At 36.3% G+C, this 18,674-nt stretch overlaps 2 protein-coding genes across 2 annotated transcripts; both read left to right on the top strand.

Annotated features, from left to right (window-relative positions):
- The first annotated feature begins 5,192 nt into the window (after positions 1 to 5,192).
- On the top strand, positions 5,193 to 6,477 carry LOC122004091 (senescence-associated protein DIN1-like). Its single transcript, XM_042559021.1, has 5 exons — positions 5,193 to 5,500; positions 5,581 to 5,753; positions 5,844 to 5,914; positions 6,013 to 6,066; positions 6,168 to 6,477. Exons 1-5 carry the CDS (start codon positions 5,247 to 5,249, stop codon positions 6,240 to 6,242), a joined length of 627 nt encoding a protein of 208 aa, XP_042414955.1. The 5' UTR covers positions 5,193 to 5,246; the 3' UTR covers positions 6,243 to 6,477.
- Positions 6,478 to 12,591: 6,114 nt separating this feature from the next.
- Positions 12,592 to 15,286, top strand: LOC122007019 (chitin elicitor-binding protein-like). Its single transcript, XM_042562761.1, has 4 exons — positions 12,592 to 13,321; positions 14,436 to 14,553; positions 14,657 to 14,841; positions 14,923 to 15,286. Exons 1-4 carry the CDS (start codon positions 12,670 to 12,672, stop codon positions 15,042 to 15,044), a joined length of 1,077 nt encoding a protein of 358 aa, XP_042418695.1. The 5' UTR covers positions 12,592 to 12,669; the 3' UTR covers positions 15,045 to 15,286.
- The last annotated feature ends 3,388 nt before the right edge of the window (positions 15,287 to 18,674 follow it).

Here is an 18,674-nt window from a genome sequence, read left to right as displayed (position 1 = left end):
CTGTTTACTTTATGGATGGTTGGTGGGTAAATCAAAGAATGGACCGGTAAAGATGCAAATCATGAAATTTAATATTTACTTGTTATTTTAAAGAAAATAAAATAAATAATGCTCGCATTCAGAAATAAATATAGTACACATCTAAATTTAATTCTCCTCGTGATGTTGTAATTAAGGAAACATTCTTCACATTTATCTATCATATGTTGTAATAATAGTACCCCAGCTATACTAAAAAGAATGTGCTTTAGTCCCTAATCAAAATTAAGTCATATTGACACTAAAATACACCTATAAAGGTTCTCGTCAACTAATCTAACCCTAAAGTGAACTCATTCAACATGGTGATGTAATAGCAAACCAACATCATATTAATTAACTTATTTTGAAAATTGGAATCTAAGAATTAATGTGTGAGACCTAATTGTACCTAAAAAGTGTGAAATGTCATCTATGAACTTAATGGTTTGAAATTGCTTTGGCCCATCAGTGTTTTAGTTTTAAAAAAAAACATGGTCCAACACTCAGAAGAGCAATACGAGCCTCCATTGAACTAAATATTATAAGACAATACTAAAATAAACAAAAATATTATTCTAGATGCTATCGATCAGAATGAAATACGTGTCGCAATACAGAAAATGAAAGAGCATGAAGAGCACAAGCATAAGAGAATATCTGAATGAATGTTTGAGTTTCTTGTGAGCTCTGCCTTGAAGTTCTTTATATAAGACTCCTCCGATCACTTAAAACCTTCTCGATCGCCTATGTCTATACTGACATGGTTGTAATTTTTATCTGTAAGATAACATTAACAAAGCTCTCTGGTCGACTGGATACCTTTGGTTGCTTGGATAGGGGTCAAACTAGGGGTGAAACTAGGATTTTATTATGGGATGAGCTAAATTTAAAATAAATTAATATTTTTTATATAAAAAATTTTTATTCATACAAAAATTAATGTACCATATAATAAGTCTTTTATATCATAATGATAATATTTCAGTAAAATATAAATACACAATTTAAAAAATAAAAATAGATTAAAAAAATATAAAGAGAATAATTCTACAAGATACTAAAAATATAATAAATTAAGTTTATTGATACTATGTTTTATTCTATGAGATTTCTCATCAAACTTATCTATTATGGATTCAACATTTGGGCTGGTTAGAAAATATTTGGATTTTTAGAATTTGGATTAAATTTGAAGTCTTGATATAGAGATGAGGATATATTGAGCTAGTTAAAAAATTTATAATAGGATTTAGTATTTGAATTAGATAATATACCTCTATAAGGAGGGGACTAGCATCTTTGATTTCGCCTCTAAGTCAACCGAACTTTGCAAATTTTCTTTCACAAATCCATTTCATTTTTTATTTCTTTTAACTTAAAAAATTGATATTTTAAAATTATAAAGGTTATTAATGGTGGTTATTTTAAGTTTTCTTCATATGTTCATCCTTTTAATTTTTTTTAAAAAATTAATGGATTCTTGACACATATGAGGGGTAGCCTGGGCTAAAGCCCAGGCTAGCCCCTTCTTACGTTTCGCCTTTAGGTCAAACTTCATTTTGACCACCTTGCTCGGATTCCTGATAATGTTATCTCTCAATCGCCTGGAAGCTTCTCTGGTCACCCGTATCTTTTGGTCATCTGTGAATGATCGAAGAGAATGTTGGGGGGGGGGGGGGGGGAATCATGTTTTTTAAAAACTTTTTTTTTGGTTTTAAAAACTTATCAAGTCGCAATGAAAATAGAAACAATTACAAGAAAAATAACGAAAGTACGCAGGTTGATTTTACTTGTTTCAAAGCGTTCGACGACTCTTACTCCAAAGCCCAGGATCACTCGGACCATACCGATTGGGCAATCTACTAAAATCTCCTTTGTAAAACTTTGAATAGAGAAGTTGATTACACAAATGAGGAAAGTGTAATAACCTACACTTTCCTATACAAGTATAATAATTATCAAAAATACACTTTTAACGACACTAGTAGTAGTTGTAGTTCGTAGTTCGAAGTCGGTGTCACTTTGACTATAACAATTGGACGTAGCATAGTCATAGTAGAGCAGTAACACAAAGATGGTGATCCGGTGGTGACCCAGAAGGGCCCACCTCCAAGGAAGTTCAGCGCTTTGGTAGACGTTAAAGTCAAGGGGTGGTCAACCGAGAGACTAACCGGTCAGAAGGTCCCTCGTCCCCGTCCGATTAGAAGAGTTCGGAGGGGGTTGGCCAAGCCTACAGCACACCGAGGCAAGGGACTACACGCCGAGCGGCCAAGACATAGGCGCATGAGGCCAAAGGAGAGGCCAGTCGAACCGATCAAGGTGGAGTCCAGCGAGGCAAAAGATATTCACGCCGATCGGGCAGGACATAGGCGCATGAGGCCAAAGAATAGGCCGGTCGGCCCGATCAAGGGGAATCCGGCCAAGCGGAAAGCCGACAAATAAGACGGAGAGACATGCCAACATCCTTCTGGGAGTCAGTGCTGCCGATTAATGGTGCGTATGGATAGAATATCCTTTTGGGAGTCAGTTTCACCGACTGACAGCGAGGAATGACAGAGAATCGTACGGAAGAAGATCCCGTCACCGTGGCAAATATACACTTGCCCCGTTATGGTAAGATGTCAGGGATCCTTTCTCAATGTTAGCTTTTGGGGAAAGTTTGGGAATACGGATCCGACCGGGAAGTGTGTAGTCTACTCGCCGAAGCCCTATATAAGGAGAGGAGCAGGCGGAGGTACGCACAGACGTCTTCGGGAGCCACTATTCTCTTCTTCTTTGCTTCCTTTATTTTCTTCGCTTGTCAGTGTGTGACTTGAGCGTTGGAGGACCGTCGCCGGGAACTCCCTCCCGGCTGAGGCATCTCCATTAGTCGAAACTCTATCTGCATGAGGGCGCCTCCACCCTGTCCAAGGTGCCTCTAACTCCTCAACTAAGGCTCCTCCAAGTACCCGAGGTGCCTCGACCACTATTTATTAGAGGTTGAACCCAGATCTCAGCTTCGTCTTCCAAATCAGCTTCATCACGACTCAACTTCCCGAGTTGGATATTCAAATCAGCCTCGCTGGCAATCTGAGATTATCTACTCAGGTCATCATAATAGATAAATTAGAATTAATTTTGTATTATTTTAATTTAGTAGTTTTCTCTAAAACCTCTGATAGATTATCCAATAATTAGTTCATGCTTAATCTCTGTATGCTTCTTGTGATCAAAACTAAGTTGTGCATGCTCAATTCTTAGTGGATACGATATTTGGTTATCCAATTACCATAGAATTTATTTAACTAACCGCTACATACTCTGTACGTTATTTTAAGTTTGATTTAATTTTATTAGGTCATGAAATTCGTAAGGTCATTTATCCTCCTGTTGAATTCGATTCTACAAATTATTTTTAGAGAATCATGATGTACAAAAAGCTAGATGGCATGTCTCTTTCTTCTGGTGAAGGCAAGGCCATAAGAACTTCTCTCCTTTAAAGCATGTTTTCTACACCATTGTGGTCCTTTTCTACTGTCCAATCTTCAGGAAAGGAGTCCTCTTGTCTGTAAATGTTGGATCATCCTCTGATCTAGTATTTATATTGGTGGAAAGTAATACCCCCTATCTATTTAACATGTGGAGATCATTATCTCCTACCAATCGACTTTTCCTGATCCAAGTAAATCAAGAAAGACGGTCCAGAGGATCTCATTCCCAATCTTCATCAAGATCTTTGCTATCCACTATAACAAACACCATAGCTAGTCACAAACTCTCTTCTTGATGAAAATCTTTACGACACCTTATCCAAGACGAGATGAGATCCTCTGTCCCGAAAATGACGTGTCCCCGTGTCCCCTCGCTTATCGAACGAACTAAATCACATATCAATGAAGCAATGTACATCACGAGAATGTCATAGTCGTCCGATCGACGAGGAGACACGGGGACACATCATTTTCGAGACAGAGGATCTCATCTCATCCAAGATCACTTGGATAAACTAACCATGGTTGATTCAACTCCATCATCTTCGAATCTCCTCACAACTAATGTTGACATTCAGGTCTAATTAAGAGTTCCTCCAATTAGTCGAATTCCTAAATCATTGCACTAACTCTCTAGATCAAATTAAACTCAAAATAAGTGAAATAAGTTTTTACTGTGTATAGTTGAACTTGTTGAGTAAAGATTTGTCCAATGACTGATGAGAAATTTTTATAGGGCTCGATTGATTATTTTCTGGATTAATCGATTAAAAAAACTAAATATCATACACGTAATCCTAAAATACATATATAGTTCTTGCAAATATACAAAATTTAATTGTTGATTTTGTGTGAGTGCTCCTGTTTATTTGGTTGTATTGCATGCACAATATAGATGATAAGAATAAAATATTTTTATTTTAATATTATTTTTGCTATTTTAGTCTGCTATATGTCCATAATATTTAACAGTTTTAATTAAACTTATTAAAATAGTATTTATATCATTTTCTTTGAGAATAATTCATTACTTTGAATTATCTTTGGGATAAAAAATAAATAATTGGACTGTTTAAGCAAAGGAAAACTAATTTCTGTTTTTATTTATAAAATTTTTTGGTTGTCAGAATAAAAAACAAATTATTATATTAAAGTTACTTTGAACTTACATACATGATGTTAAAGTCCTATCCATCCGAATCCACAATAGACTTGAGTTGCCTTTCAAATTTAAAAAAAAAAATCTTCAAAAATTTAAAATTTAAATACAAATTTTAATAGATTTTTAGACTTGATCGCATAATTCACCATTCAAACTCAAAATCAGTCCGTCTAACTCACACCTCGTTGTCCTGAATTGGATTAGGTTGAGAATTTTTGGATCCGTCGAGATGGCTGACCGTCCCGTCCCGTCCCGCCTCGTCAATTTTTGACGAATCGATCCGCCACGGGTCGTTTGCAGAACTGCTTGGCGTAAAGGTTTTGCTTTGAATTCTGAGCATCCCAATCCGATCGACGTGGGCCCATCAATTAAATCTTATCCGCAAACGGATCTACTCTTGTAGGATAAATCCGACCATGATCCAACGCGTCTTTCCAATCCAAATCCATCTCAAAAGATAGAAACAATTTCCACCACCATCAAAATGTCACCCGCCTTTGACACCCTCAAAAGACAACAAACGGACCTACGACTCTACCCAATCCGGAGCCAGGTAAACATTTTCATTTATATTGTTGAAATGGGCGAAAATTATGCTCTATATAGGCCGCCGGAAGGGGGCGGAATCTACTCCTCCTCCTTCTCCTCCTGCACCGCATTTAACCGCCGAGCTCCGAACAAGAACAACCATGGCTTCTCTCTCTTGCGCCCAGCCGTCGCTCCGCTCCCTCTCAAACTCCAGTATCATGAGTTCCCCGGCTTCTTCAGCCAGGCGAAGGACTCCCCCTCTCTGTTTCCGGCGACGCAGTGAGATCCCCGAGCATCGCCGTCGCCAGAGCTTCGGGAGGTACTAAATTAATTGATTAATTAATTAAATGATTAATTTGTCATTATATTCACGTTTTCCATACGGCATCAATATATCAGCTCCGCCTTCGCCGGCGAAGCCGCCACGGTGCCGATGTCGGTGCCGGTCCGAGTGGCCCGGGAGCTGCTTCAGGCCGGCCACCACTATCTCGACATCAGGACCGTGGACGAGTTCAACGCCGGCCATCCGACGGGAGCCGTAAACGTTCCTTACATGCTTAAAACTGGCTCAGGTATATATATTTTTCATATATAAACGCAAGCAATTGCAATTGCAATTTCATTTCTGAAACTCTGATTAATTCTTATTTCTTTTCCTCCAGGGCTGACTAAAAATCCCAACTTCCTGGTGCAAGTCTTGTCGGCCTTCGGCGAGGACGATGAGATAATAATTGTGAGTTGTGATCGATCAACTTCTCAAATTAATTATATATGTTACCATTATTATTATTTGTTTCTAAAAGATGGATTTTTTTTTTTTTTTTTGCACAGGGGAGCCAAAGTGGGAGAAGATCACTGATGGCAGCAGCTGAACTTGCAGCAGCTGTAAGCACAGCTGATCATAAGCTTTGGCATGATCAGTGAATTATAATAATTAAGAGAGAGTAGTGCATGATTGTTAATTAACTTCTGGTTAATTTCGACAGGGTTTCACCGGCATCACTGACGTAGAAGGTGGCTTCTCTCTCTGGCTGCAGAACAGACTCCCAGTTGATGCATGAAGAAGAAGCCAAAATGCTTGGGAGTTGTAGATATGGACAATAAGAAAAAGATGTTACAAGGGTCGAACACCTGTGCTTTGTTACTACATTCAGTAACTATCATCTCAATTAACTGAGAGGGGGAGTCCTTAATTCGCCTGCATTTCTCTATCTTGTGTATCTCCTTGTCCTTGGTATTGAGAAAACATATATATTAATTTAAAACATTGTTACCCATGTGCTGATTATCATAAGAGTGCAATGTCTAAGAATACTAACCTGAATTGGAGAGCTTGAGGAATCGAATCGAGTGAATACTAAGTCGCGTCAAGATGCTCAAGAAGCAGAACCAAGTGAGGGGGATTGGGGACAATCGAGTCAAGAGTGCTAGGTGGGTTGAGCCCTCGAGAGGTAGAGATGCTCCACACTTCCTCGAAGATGTGGAAGATGGTAAAAGAAGATTTACCCCAACAACAATAACATATGCAAGAATAAGATGCCTTAGATGGTCATGTTGAGCTGTTTGGATATCTCTTGGACCGTAAACCGGTCCTCTCCTAATCTCCTCCAAAATAATGCATTTCAGATGCCGTTTCTTTTACACTTACCGTCTAAATTTCAATAAATTGGTGGTCCTCTCCTAGTCTCCTCCAAAATAATACATTTCGGATGTCGTTTCATTTACACTTAGTCTAAATTTTAATAAATAATTGGTGTTGTTTTAAGCAGTGACGTAGCCAAAATTTAAAATTACCTGGGATTGATCGTCAACATTGATGTTCCAGCTGTTAGTATTAGTCCTAGTACCAATTATAAGATGATTGTAAATGACTCATTTTGTATCATATATCATTATTAATAAAAGGCAAAGTTGGTTATTATATTTATTTTAGTTCAGTGTCAATTAAATAAGTATAATAATGTCCTAGAGTATAAGGTTCTAATCTACAATGTATCAATTGGTTGAATTGATAGTGAGATATTGTAGAGAACGCTACTCTAAACTATTCCTAGTCGAGCATTAATATACAAGGACAATATTAATATGTTGAGACTAGCATGTAGGTCAACGGATGACTTAATCTTATAAGTCATGGATATGAGATATCAGGTTGACACATGGGTATATATTAAAGAATATATACTGAATGACTCGCCATGAGAATGTTTCATGGATCGTTATATGAGTGTCATAAACATTCTCTTGTGACTATTGGTATGAATAGTCCTTAGACCTGAAGTCACTACGGTTCCCTACATAAAGAGTTGTGTACTTTGGTATCATCAAACGTCACATGTAACAAGATGGACAATAAAGTCGATCGCTGGGTATGCAATGAATTATGCGAAGAGATGTGAGTGATGTAGATGAGATCTATCCCTTCCATATGACGAAAGCGATATCTATGGGCCCCTTGATTAGTAGGACACAAGAAAACATGGTCATGCGCAAATGAGTCAATATGAGATATTAAGCTTATTTGATTGGGTGTGTCTACTTAGAGATCAAGAAACACAAAGATTGATAAGAGGATGACACGATCTATGCGTCATTGATCAATCTAGATATCAAGTATAGAGGGACAAAGTCGTACAAGATAATAGCCACAGACAGGTTATGTCGGATCTCGACTTTCTCGTCACTTGGGTAGCAATGATGTCTTGCTAGATATCACTCATTGCTTATGTATCTAAATGTTGATTTGGGTACATTGCCAACGTTACGAGAACCTATAGGGTCACATATAAAGAACAAGTAGATTTGGAGAGAGGTTCATATGATGGATCATTGGATTAAATGTAATCCGAATTGAACTCATTGAGTTAGACTCAAATGGATCCAATTGTTGGATTGAGTCCAATTCAAACTAGATTCGTTGAGTTCGAATTGCATGAGAATCAATGGGTTAGACTCATTGGATGAACTTGAGTTCACCAAGAAAGTTGAATAGTTAAAATTGAATTATTGGATTGAATAGTCAATTTTGAACCATTGGATTAGAAGATGAAAGGGCAAAACCCTTGGTATTCATGGGATGGATATATATATTATTTTGGATGATATTTTTGTATAGTTGAGAAGGTGAAAAGCCTTTTTGCATTCTTCTTCTTTCTCCTTCCCTCTCTTGGCCGAAATCACCATTGTAGTTGCTAGCACAACCTTAGGTGTTTTCCTCTCCATCTTATTTGTTTGTGAGACAAATAAAGGCAAGGCTTGTTCATGTGGATACCGTAGAGGCACGAACGTGAGATCGTGTTGTGATCTGAGCTGTCAGGAGATCGTGTGCACGCATCAAGGGTATAATCCTATCATGTAACCTAGTATGGATTGTTTTTAAGCAATGTTTATTCCCTTCGCATGGATCCGTTGGATAGAGGATCTAGTTATTTTTCTGCTGCACTTCTGCGTGTTTAGCGCGCTAGATCCTTACACCAGCTAGGATGGTTGCAGCGAGTCGTGATGATAGAGTGGAGTCGATGTCGCTTGTGCCAGGGAGAACAACGATGACAAAACTATCAATAGAGATAGTAATGAATGTGATGTCGTGGTGGTTAGAGAGGAAGGTAACGATGGCAGGGTCGCGTTGTGGCAATGCCCCTACAAATATAGCACGTTGATAAGGAGAAGGTTTGTCGCAGTTATGCTAGTCATGCCACGACTAGACGCATGCGAGGAGGGACAAGAAAGGCGGCGGTACCGACTACTCGTGGGGCAAATAGAGCAATATATGTAAGGAGGTGAAGTAGTAAATAAGAAAAAATTTAAATTTAATTAAAATTTTTGGTAATTTAATTAGAAGAAAAAATGATTGAAATAAAAATACTATAAATCATATGGACTAAAATAAAATGAGGATGAGGCTGAAATAAAATTTTACTTGTAAGTTTTTAAAAATGGATAGGGTTGGGGTTCACCCTAGCCCAAGGATGACTCTGTCCCTGATTTTAAGTATAGGTATGTTCCGTGACGTGTTCTTTGATAAAATATAAGTATTTTATAAATAGTAGAGGGCTGTTTTTTATTTTTTTCATCATAATTTGTAAATTTTGATTAAATTTATATTTTTTTTATAAATTGGTATTATTTTAAACTTAAGTATATTTCATGCGACGCTATTTATCGAAATTCAGATTGAGTGTGTTATTTTAGAATGAATCTGAAGCATATTATTTTGGAAGGAATCCGGAGAAGATGAGAATTTAGGATCTAGAAGATCCAAACTGCATGTTGAGAAAAGTCAGGATGTTGAGTTGGGTGGTCTAGAGTCAAAATTTTCCTGTACGAAAAGTGGGACGCCAGTGTCCATGGTTTGGAGATGCTCAGCACTTTTTCAATGTATAGATAAGAATTATCATGTTTAACCCATTAAATTTAACCTTCAAATTTCACTAATTGTTGGAGCACGTTAGCTTTCGTGGTTTAGATTAATACTGCTTTGAAATTTCCTTTTTGATCCATATGTTATTCCTCACTGCGTGCATTTGTGAATGCAGTTTTAGTACTCCATTTGTGAATGCTTTTTCTGAATGCAGTTTTATTAGTGATAATGTAATTAAGTTTGTGAGCTAATTTTACTAGTTTTTAGTGTAAATCTCGGCTGAAAGAGGAGGACGGATCCTCGGTAGGGTCCATCATATAATTCACCAATAAAAGTATCCGTAAATTGAGGTCAAGAGGAGATCTCACCGGCTGAAAGGAGTACGGATCCACTATGTCATAAATTTGTAGGTTAGATGATCTATTATATAGATTGATCTATTTTAATAAATTCTATCCATTAAAATAGATGAGATTCATCATAATTCATCAATCAAAAGCAATGAATCATTCCTTGATTCGTAAATTATGGACTAGAGGATTTTGCCTGTTGGAGGATGAATCCTCTAGTCCGTAATTTACGGATCCGAGAATGATTCACAATATAGATTGGTTTATTTTATGAACCCTACTTGTTAAATAGATGGGGTCCATCATAATCCACCAATTAAAGATAATAGACCATCCTCTGGTCCACAAAAGTGGACCAAAGGATCCCGCCTGCTGAAAGAGGACGGATCTTATGATCCACAATTTACGGACCAGAGGATAGTCCACTATATGGATTGGTCCATTTTGATAGACCTTACATATTAAACAAGTAACCCACCAATCAAAGGTAGTCTGCAAATTGAAGACCAGAGGATCTCGCCTGTTGAAAGGAGGACGAATCTTCTATTCCGTAATTTACAGATCAGAAGATGATCCACTGTATGGATTGATCTATTTTGATGGACCCTACCTGTTAAACAGGTGGGGCCATCATAATCCACTAATCAAAGATAGTGGATCATTCATTGATTTGTAAATTATGGATTAGAGGATCTCGCCTACTGAAAGGAGGACGGATCTTCTGGTCCATAATTTATGGATCAAAGGATGACCCACTGCATAGATTGGTCTATTTTGATAGATCCTACCTGTAAAACAGGTGGAGTTCATTACAATCTACTAATCATCATCTGATTCATAAATTATAGACAAAAGAATCCCGTCTATTGAAAGAAGGATGAATCTTCTTATTCGTACAAAAGGATGATCCATTACATGGATTAATCTATTTTAATGGACCTATCTGTTAATAATCCACCAATTAAAATTCTGTTAAATGACCTCTATTCAAACTTCCAGATTAGAAAAATTTATGCATATATCCTAAAACTTATTGTTGCACTGAGTTTTCATTTAAATTATGATATGATTATTTTATTTTTAGAATTTTAATTCTTTAAATTTATAATCTATATCACTTTATTTTATTGCATTTAAAAAATTATATATATAGAATTTCATAATTGTCTCATAGATCTTATCTACAGAGATAGAAGAAAAAAAATTGATTGAGATGCCTTTTATATAAAGAATTAAAAAAGGTCATTTTTTAATTTATTTTTCATTTGGTTAAAAACTTGGATGATTTCAAATTTAAAAGGCGACAAATCTCCGACATGTGCCACTTTCAGAAACTCATACACGTACACACTTTGGCATCCACCTCCGTCCTACACGTCCACGTCAAAATAATCCATTAATATATGCTTTTAATTATTTTTTAATTGTATTTAATTATTTTAAAAAATTTGATTTAACATAAATTAGAGAAAAATCTTCCATCATAATTTTAACTTTATATACCATCTCTATATTAAAAAAACTTAATATAATTTCTCTAAAATTTATCAATTTAAATTATAATCGAATATATTTTTTATCAAATTAAATAATTTTTTTTACATTTAATATAATTCCTCCTAAATTTAATACTATTTAAAAAAAATCTATTATATTTTTTATTTAACACAATTTAAAAAGAATATATTGTATTTTTTATCAAATTGAGTGGAAAAAAGAGTCATTCTCAATTTAATAAAAAATATATTAGATTCTATTTTAATACGCTAAATATAAAAAGAATTATATTTATTTTAGATTTTTTATACTTAAAACATATAAGGAGTAATTTGATAAATTAATATTATTATATTTAATTAGGGAGTGAAAATAAATTCTCTTTCGTACGGGACCATATGCAAAATTTAAATTATGATTAAGAAGTGCATGTAAATTTTTTCTTCGATTTATACATGTGTGCCATTTGAATAATGCATGCGTACCATTTGAATAAAGAATTGAAATAATTGATTTAAATAGTTGATTTATTTATTTTTATAATTTTTAGACAGGTTATTGAGTTTGATAAATATAAATTTATTTTAAAATTTTCTTTATTTATTTAATATAAGTTTTATCAATAAATATTATTTAATAATATTAACTAATTGAATATATATATATATATATATATATACATTTAATTTAATAAATTAGTTGAACTTATTCAATTAATTAATATAGAATGAACAAAATTAAGTGGCACACCAAATTTATTCCCGAAAAAACATTCTCAATTAATTTTATAATACAAAATTAGTAATTTATAAATTATTTTTATCAAATTTTTTATAATTTTAAAATCTTCGATAATAGAAGAACAATACTTTTTTATTATTTATATTTAAATAAATTATTATTATTATTATTAATTAAGTCTTATTTGATTTTCTTCTTTCGGATATTTTGATAATTAAGAATTTTTAATATAAAGTAACATGATCTCTCACAATATTATAATCACAGGCATTATTCAAACCACATAAAAAAAAAAAAAAGATTTATCCTCGGTAAAGAATTACCGATCCCCACTAGTAAACACTAATTGAATAATTGCCCGTCGTGTAATAAATAAAATAATTGAAGGCATAATTCAAGTCAAAATAAGTCAAACCCAAGAAGACTTCGATTCAAACTCAAAACCCTCTAGAGCTTTTAAATTTAACCCACCCCGCAACGGCAGACAGCGAATAACCGACAACACGTCGCTGCTCGACTCGCTGTCACGACGTCGAGCACATGGCGGCCAGATTCCTCCTCCTCCTCCCTTTCCTCGTTATCTTCCTCGTACCGCCGGCGGCCGTCGCCAACTTCACCTGCCTCTCGCGCGGTCGCGCCGCCCGGTGCCAGGGCCTCGTCGGCTACACCGCTCGCAACGCCACCAACCTCGCCGGAGTCATGACCCTTTTCCAGATCCGCTCCTTCCGCTCTCTCCTTGCCGCCAACGACCTCCCCCTCTCCACCCCGAGCTCCCGCTCCGTTCCTGCTGGCTCCACCCTCCGCGTCCGCCTCTCCTGCTCCTGCTCCGCCGGCCGCGGCGCCTCCGCCCACCGCCCACTCTACCGGGTCGTCCCCGGCGACAACCTAGATTCCATCGCTCGGAATACCTTCGACGGACTCGTCACCTACCAGGAGATCGCCGCCGCCAACAACATCTCCGACCCTAGTTTGATCCAACTAGGGCAGGAGGTCTACATCCCCTTGCCCTGCAGCTGCGACGAGGTGGAGGGCCTTCCGGTGGTGCACTACGCGCATCTGGTGGCGGCAGGCAGCACAGTGTCGGGCATCGCGGCGGAGTTCGGGACAAAGGAGGAGACATTGATGAGTCTGAATGGGATTACGGATCCCAAAACCCTCCAGGCTGGCCAAGTTCTTGATGTTCCTCTCAGAGGTTTGCTTCTCTTTCTTCCCTCACAGTTGCCTACTGTTGGATCTATATGAAAACATAAAACAGTATGCTTGCTTAAAATTATGTCTGTACAGATGATTAGCCATCGTTTATACACAAGAAAGAGTCACCTTTATAGTGTACTTAGTTAGCACCAGCGATTGCCTCAAATATTTTGTTGTTGAACAAATTCTAACCTTGTAGTAAAATTAAGAGCTCAATCATAGATAACACCATGTAGTTGAACTCAGATACTTTTGAAATAGGCTTGGTATTTTGCTGTCGAAACTTTACTTTTGAATTGGATTGATCAATGAAAATTTTATCCATAGATGGCTGATTATATCTTGTGGAGTTGTAGAGTGGATGGTTCTACTCCGAACTTACTGAATCATGTGCTGTTTGTTTCTGGGATTCAGATAATAGTGTGCATGCTGATCTAACCTGTATGATTAGTATTTGTTTTAGAAAATAAATCAACAATTAGGCTTTGTCTTTTTGTTAAAAGAATTGTGGCATGCAGCTTTCTATAAAAATTGTAGACAACCTTGATTCCTTGCATAATTGTATGGTTGGCTTCACTGGTCATGCACTTGATAAATCACAATCGCAAACACCACCTGCTATTGCTAAATGCAGGCCTATATTCCACTTGCCACAGTTGATATCGATACTTAAGATCGCATTCAGATCTTTGGTTTATTAAGGATCTTCAATGCTTTAAAAATGATCAATCTTTAGACACTGAATTTGAAGCACTAGTATGGTTCATTATCACTAATAGATCTTATAGTGCTTAGCAATAAAACTTTGTAGGTAAAGATCATGAAAGAGAAGTTAAATTATATGCAGCAATTTTAAATGGCTTGACTGAAACGTATTGAATAGAGAGACCTTCAATAAATTATGATGATCGTTTCTAGTTTACTATTTTATGCACTTTCCAATTAGGTTCCTACCGCAATCTTTGAGGAATTATTTTACAGATTCTAATGTATAAAAACTATATGCTCTGTCAGCATTCAATAACACCAGATCTATCTTCCAAGATCTTTTATTCCTGACTTTAGTTCTTTGTAGTACTGCTTTATGTTAACAATAAACATTGGTGTTACAGTGTGTTCTTCAGCAATTAGTAATGCCTCTTTGGACAGTGGCCTCCTTGTTTCTAATGGAAGTTATATTCTGACTGCAAACAACTGTGTCCGCTGCAGCTGCAGCTCATCGTCGTGGGAGTAAGTATATGCTTTGTTAATGATTTTTTTTCCCCCAGTTATATATATATTTATATATATATATATTTCTAATACTTGGGAATTCTTCTTTGGATTGCATTAGGCTGGACTGCCATCCTACCCAGGGGATCAGTTCTTCAGTTTGCCCAGTAGCAACCTGCCAAGCTCTCTCCCTTGGCAACTCATCCAGCGCAGTCTGTGGGAGCACAACATGTGCCTATGCTGGCTACACCAACACTAGCTCCTTCAGAATACTCACCAACTTAACAACTCAGTCATTGTGCAATAGTAAGCTGACTGCCTGAAACTTGGGTAATTAACCATATTATTATATAGGATGGAATGTAACTGTTATCGTCGATTGATCAGCTGCAGGAGCGCCGGCACCACAACCCAGTGGCGGGTTTTCTCCAGGGGTCGAGGCTCAATCACTGTATCTCTTGCTACTCTACATTTCCCTTGCAATGGCTCTGCTAGGTTGGGGATCATGATGTAAAAGATAAAATCCCAAGATCTTGTAGCATCGTATGAAGTTAGTAGAGGGTTCTTTAGCTTTCTCAATTTAAAAGCAGAATACCTTTTGTATCTACTTATTCGATGTTGGCTTTCGCATAATTAGTATCTCAGGCATGCTTGGCTGATAGTATTGCTATCAAACCAGATGTTTATAAAATTGAATGGTTGTGATATTGTTCTGTGGTTAACATAAATAATAATTGTTAAATAAGTTGAATTGAAAATGTTAACCTGTTGATTGTGAGCTATTGGATTAAAGAATCATCCCATTATAATCTGATGAATGACCATGTAGGTCTAAAGTCTCTTTCCCCAATAGAAGGCCATCAAAAGATAAAGAAGGGAAAGGAAGATCAAAACCATGGAGAACTAAGACTGAGGAATGTATAAGCAACCAAAAACTAAGGTATGCTTTGCTTGTAATTTTATTTCCTTGTTCTAGAGTCTTTGCATGATATATCTTAGTAGAAGATGACTCTTACATATGATATTTGCATGCATAAGCTTTTTTTGCTCCATAGGTCAAGCTAATAGTGACGAACCAAATAGCAACTCTCATCAATTAGGATGAATTAGACACATTGATCTAGTCTAGACGTGTGGGCTAGTTGGACCAATTGGTCTAGTCAATCAGGATGTGCTAGATAGGTCAATGTGTTCCAACCGCGTGGTCCAGTCAAAGTAGTTCAAGTCAATTGGTTTGGGTTTGTTAATTCAAGCAAAGGAGGGCATAAGCCAATTCACTTGAGCTGCATGAGTAATTCAATTAGAGTAGTTGGACTAGAGATTTGTAGTCAGTTTGAGTTCAATTCAGTCTAGTGAATTATCCAGTAGGTCAGGACAAAGCTATCAAGTTGAGGGGTAAGCACATTGTTCAATGGGTCGATCAGGTAGTTCAACTGTTCAAGTCAGTTTGTGAAATCCAAGTGAATTCACAAATGATATCGGAGGGCTTGAGGATGAGAACAAAGGATTCATAGACAAGAGCAGAGTCTGGATGATGTTGAGGATTTTTATTGATAACTAGAAAAATGATTTGATGGCTGCACTGACTAAAGGCTGCATAAAATTGTTTGCATTAAGTATGAAGAATAATTAGTAGTTGACAAGAACAGATTGTTTATCTGGATTATTTCTTGTAAAACATCTAAATAAGTTCTATAGTTATTGCAAGTTACCAAAAACATATTACAACTCTATTATTTGAATTTTATAATCAATTCTTTTTTCTTGGTATCAAAATTTCTCTTCTTCCAATATACTGATGACAATGTTCTTATGAACATGTCTATTACACTACATCTTTAGCTATTGGGTTCCCTTTCTTTCGTCCTAAGGTCTCTCCTTTCATCTCTTGAGCACCACTAGCAATACCATCATAAAACTTGCACTTCCTACCTTGAATATTAATGTGTGAGTGCTAAGCACCATCAACATATGTGAACCCTTTTCGTTATATCATAGGTTCGGAATTTGCTATGATTCGACTAGAGGGAGAGAGCCTAAGTAGACAATGCATCGTAATGATTCACAGTTAGTGGCGTGTGTGCTTGTATGTGATTGATCATCTTAGGTTATAATTGCATAGAGTAATATGTGCATTAAGTCTGCATGGACTTTGACGTAGTCAAATTATATTTGTCTCAATGATTCAGTGGCCTAGTACGAATGGTGGAATTTTAGAGGAACTTGAAAAACTCTATATCATGTGAAAGATTGGATGACATAAGTGAGCTTGGGGAGTTTGGCGCATTCAATGGCTCCATTGTCTAGAATGAGATGGACTCAATATTATGAAGCATTGGTTGAATGACACTAAGTGAGCTCGTGGAACTTGGTGTGTTCAATGGCTCGACGACTTGGATCAAGGAGGTTGAAGACCTAGAGGCATACGACCTATAAGAGGTGACAAGAGTGAATGAAAATTTGGAGTTTTTTTTGTCTGTGAGCAACATCATTATAAAGATGATGTGTGATAGATAAATAGGGGAAGACTACCTAGTGGTTTGGTTGTAAAATCTTCTATTGGGGGATTTTATGTCTCATGTTGTAGTTTGTCAGCTAGATCAATCTCGAGCCATTAGGTAGACTTATATGATTGGAAACCAAGTGAAGGTAGGATCATCTAATATCTAATCAATTGAAGCACTATGAAATCAAATGAAGGTAGGCCCTCCAACGAAAGATTAGATATCTGGAGTTCAAGACTCAGCTATAGGATATTGTAGGAGATTTTTCCCTCAATAGATAACAAACCCAAGAATAGGGATGACAATGATGGAGAATTCAATATCCGATCTAAATGGAAGAGGATATTGAGGGACTACCCATATCCGATATCTGATTCAAATATCCGATTAATATATATATATATATTTATATATATACACACACACACTAAAGATTTTTTTTTTTTTTTCTAAAACCTACTAACTATTTTTGTTAATGTTAGGATTAGGTTATGTAGATGTTTAATCTATTTTTTAATTATATTTTCTATTTTTTTAATATGATGTTAATTCTAATATATTTTTGTTAAATGATGATAGTTAGATGAAAAGAAAAAAAATTATTAGTATGTAAGATATTCGATTTTTTAATGGATATGGGTATGGGGATGAATATCCAATACCAGATGGGTATGGAGACGGAAGATATGGAATCCGATTTGAATCCAATCCATTGTCATCCCTACCCGAGAACACTGACTGTCAGGATGCCTCTCTAAGTGCACTTTCCCGATTTATCCTGATGACCAATAGAAAATCCTAGGATTAGTCGGGCCGAATCTAGTGCCAACTTAAAAAAAAATATAAGTGTTGCCCCCACGGGGCATGGTGCAGTACGATGGTAAGAAGCAAGGATGATTCCCATGTAATGAAGGTTCAAATCTTACACTGAATATTTTCTAACACTTGTAGAGTTTGAACCATGGGTGTCGCTTGGATATATGTCAAGATCCTCCTGTTTAGTGGTCAGTTTGTGGGGATAGAACAATCCATCTCGAACTACTTGGACCTCAAATATTTGGATTATAAAAAAAAAAATGAATGCAACTGTTGGTTGAACCACATATTTTTATTTGAGTAATAGTGATTTGGATTCACTAGGAACCTGAGTAGTCAACTAGAGGTGACATCTAGTCAACTAGAGACATAGTTGTTGGCTTCTAACAATTACATTTGACCATCTAACCAATTGGAGATACAAGGGATTGAACGAAAATAGTCTTAATATTTTATCAATAAGTGTTCAAAGTCCTGAAAGGCAGTAAGCTTCAACTTAAGCTCTTGATAATCTCCTTCTCACATAGATTAGCATTTTCATTAACTTTGATCAGAGATGAAAGCTTATTGAATAACTCTTGGTTAAGGTGCAGAGGCTTATCCAATTACCTTTTATAAAGGGTCGTTATAGTGGATTTATAGAAGTGAAGCACAATCACGGGAACGCCATAGGCAATAGAGTAGAAGCATAATCTTCGAATTGCATTATACTATCATGTTAGTATCACATAAAAAACAAACAAATAAGATATGATAAATACATGCAAGCAAGAGCACAATAATACTAATAAATAAGTATGATGATCAAAGCATGTAAAT

This window comes from Zingiber officinale, chromosome 7B (genome assembly GCF_018446385.1).
Source record: "Zingiber officinale cultivar Zhangliang chromosome 7B, Zo_v1.1, whole genome shotgun sequence".
Taxonomy (NCBI): Eukaryota; Viridiplantae; Streptophyta; class Magnoliopsida; order Zingiberales; family Zingiberaceae; genus Zingiber; species Zingiber officinale.
This window is presented reverse-complemented; position numbering and strand designations above follow the sequence as displayed.

What these genes read in the sequence shown, in the direction of transcription:
- LOC122004091 (XM_042559021.1), top strand. Translation starts at nt 5,247, where the DNA reads ATGCTCTATATAGGCCGCCGGAAGGGGGCGGAATCTACTCCTCCTCCT. An exon ending in CGTCGCCAGAGCTTCGGGAG is followed by an intron (nt 5,501 to 5,580) that starts GTACTAAATTAA and finishes TCAATATATCAG; the next exon opens with CTCCGCCTTCGCCGGCGAAG. An exon ending in CAGCTGAACTTGCAGCAGCT is followed by an intron (nt 6,067 to 6,167) that starts GTAAGCACAGCT and finishes TAATTTCGACAG; the next exon opens with GGTTTCACCGGCATCACTGA.
- LOC122007019 (XM_042562761.1), top strand. Translation starts at nt 12,670, where the DNA reads ATGGCGGCCAGATTCCTCCTCCTCCTCCCTTTCCTCGTTATCTTCCTC. An exon ending in TCTTGATGTTCCTCTCAGAG is followed by an intron (nt 13,322 to 14,435) that starts GTTTGCTTCTCT and finishes TTGGTGTTACAG; the next exon opens with TGTGTTCTTCAGCAATTAGT. An exon ending in TGCAGCTCATCGTCGTGGGA is followed by an intron (nt 14,554 to 14,656) that starts GTAAGTATATGC and finishes GGATTGCATTAG; the next exon opens with GCTGGACTGCCATCCTACCC.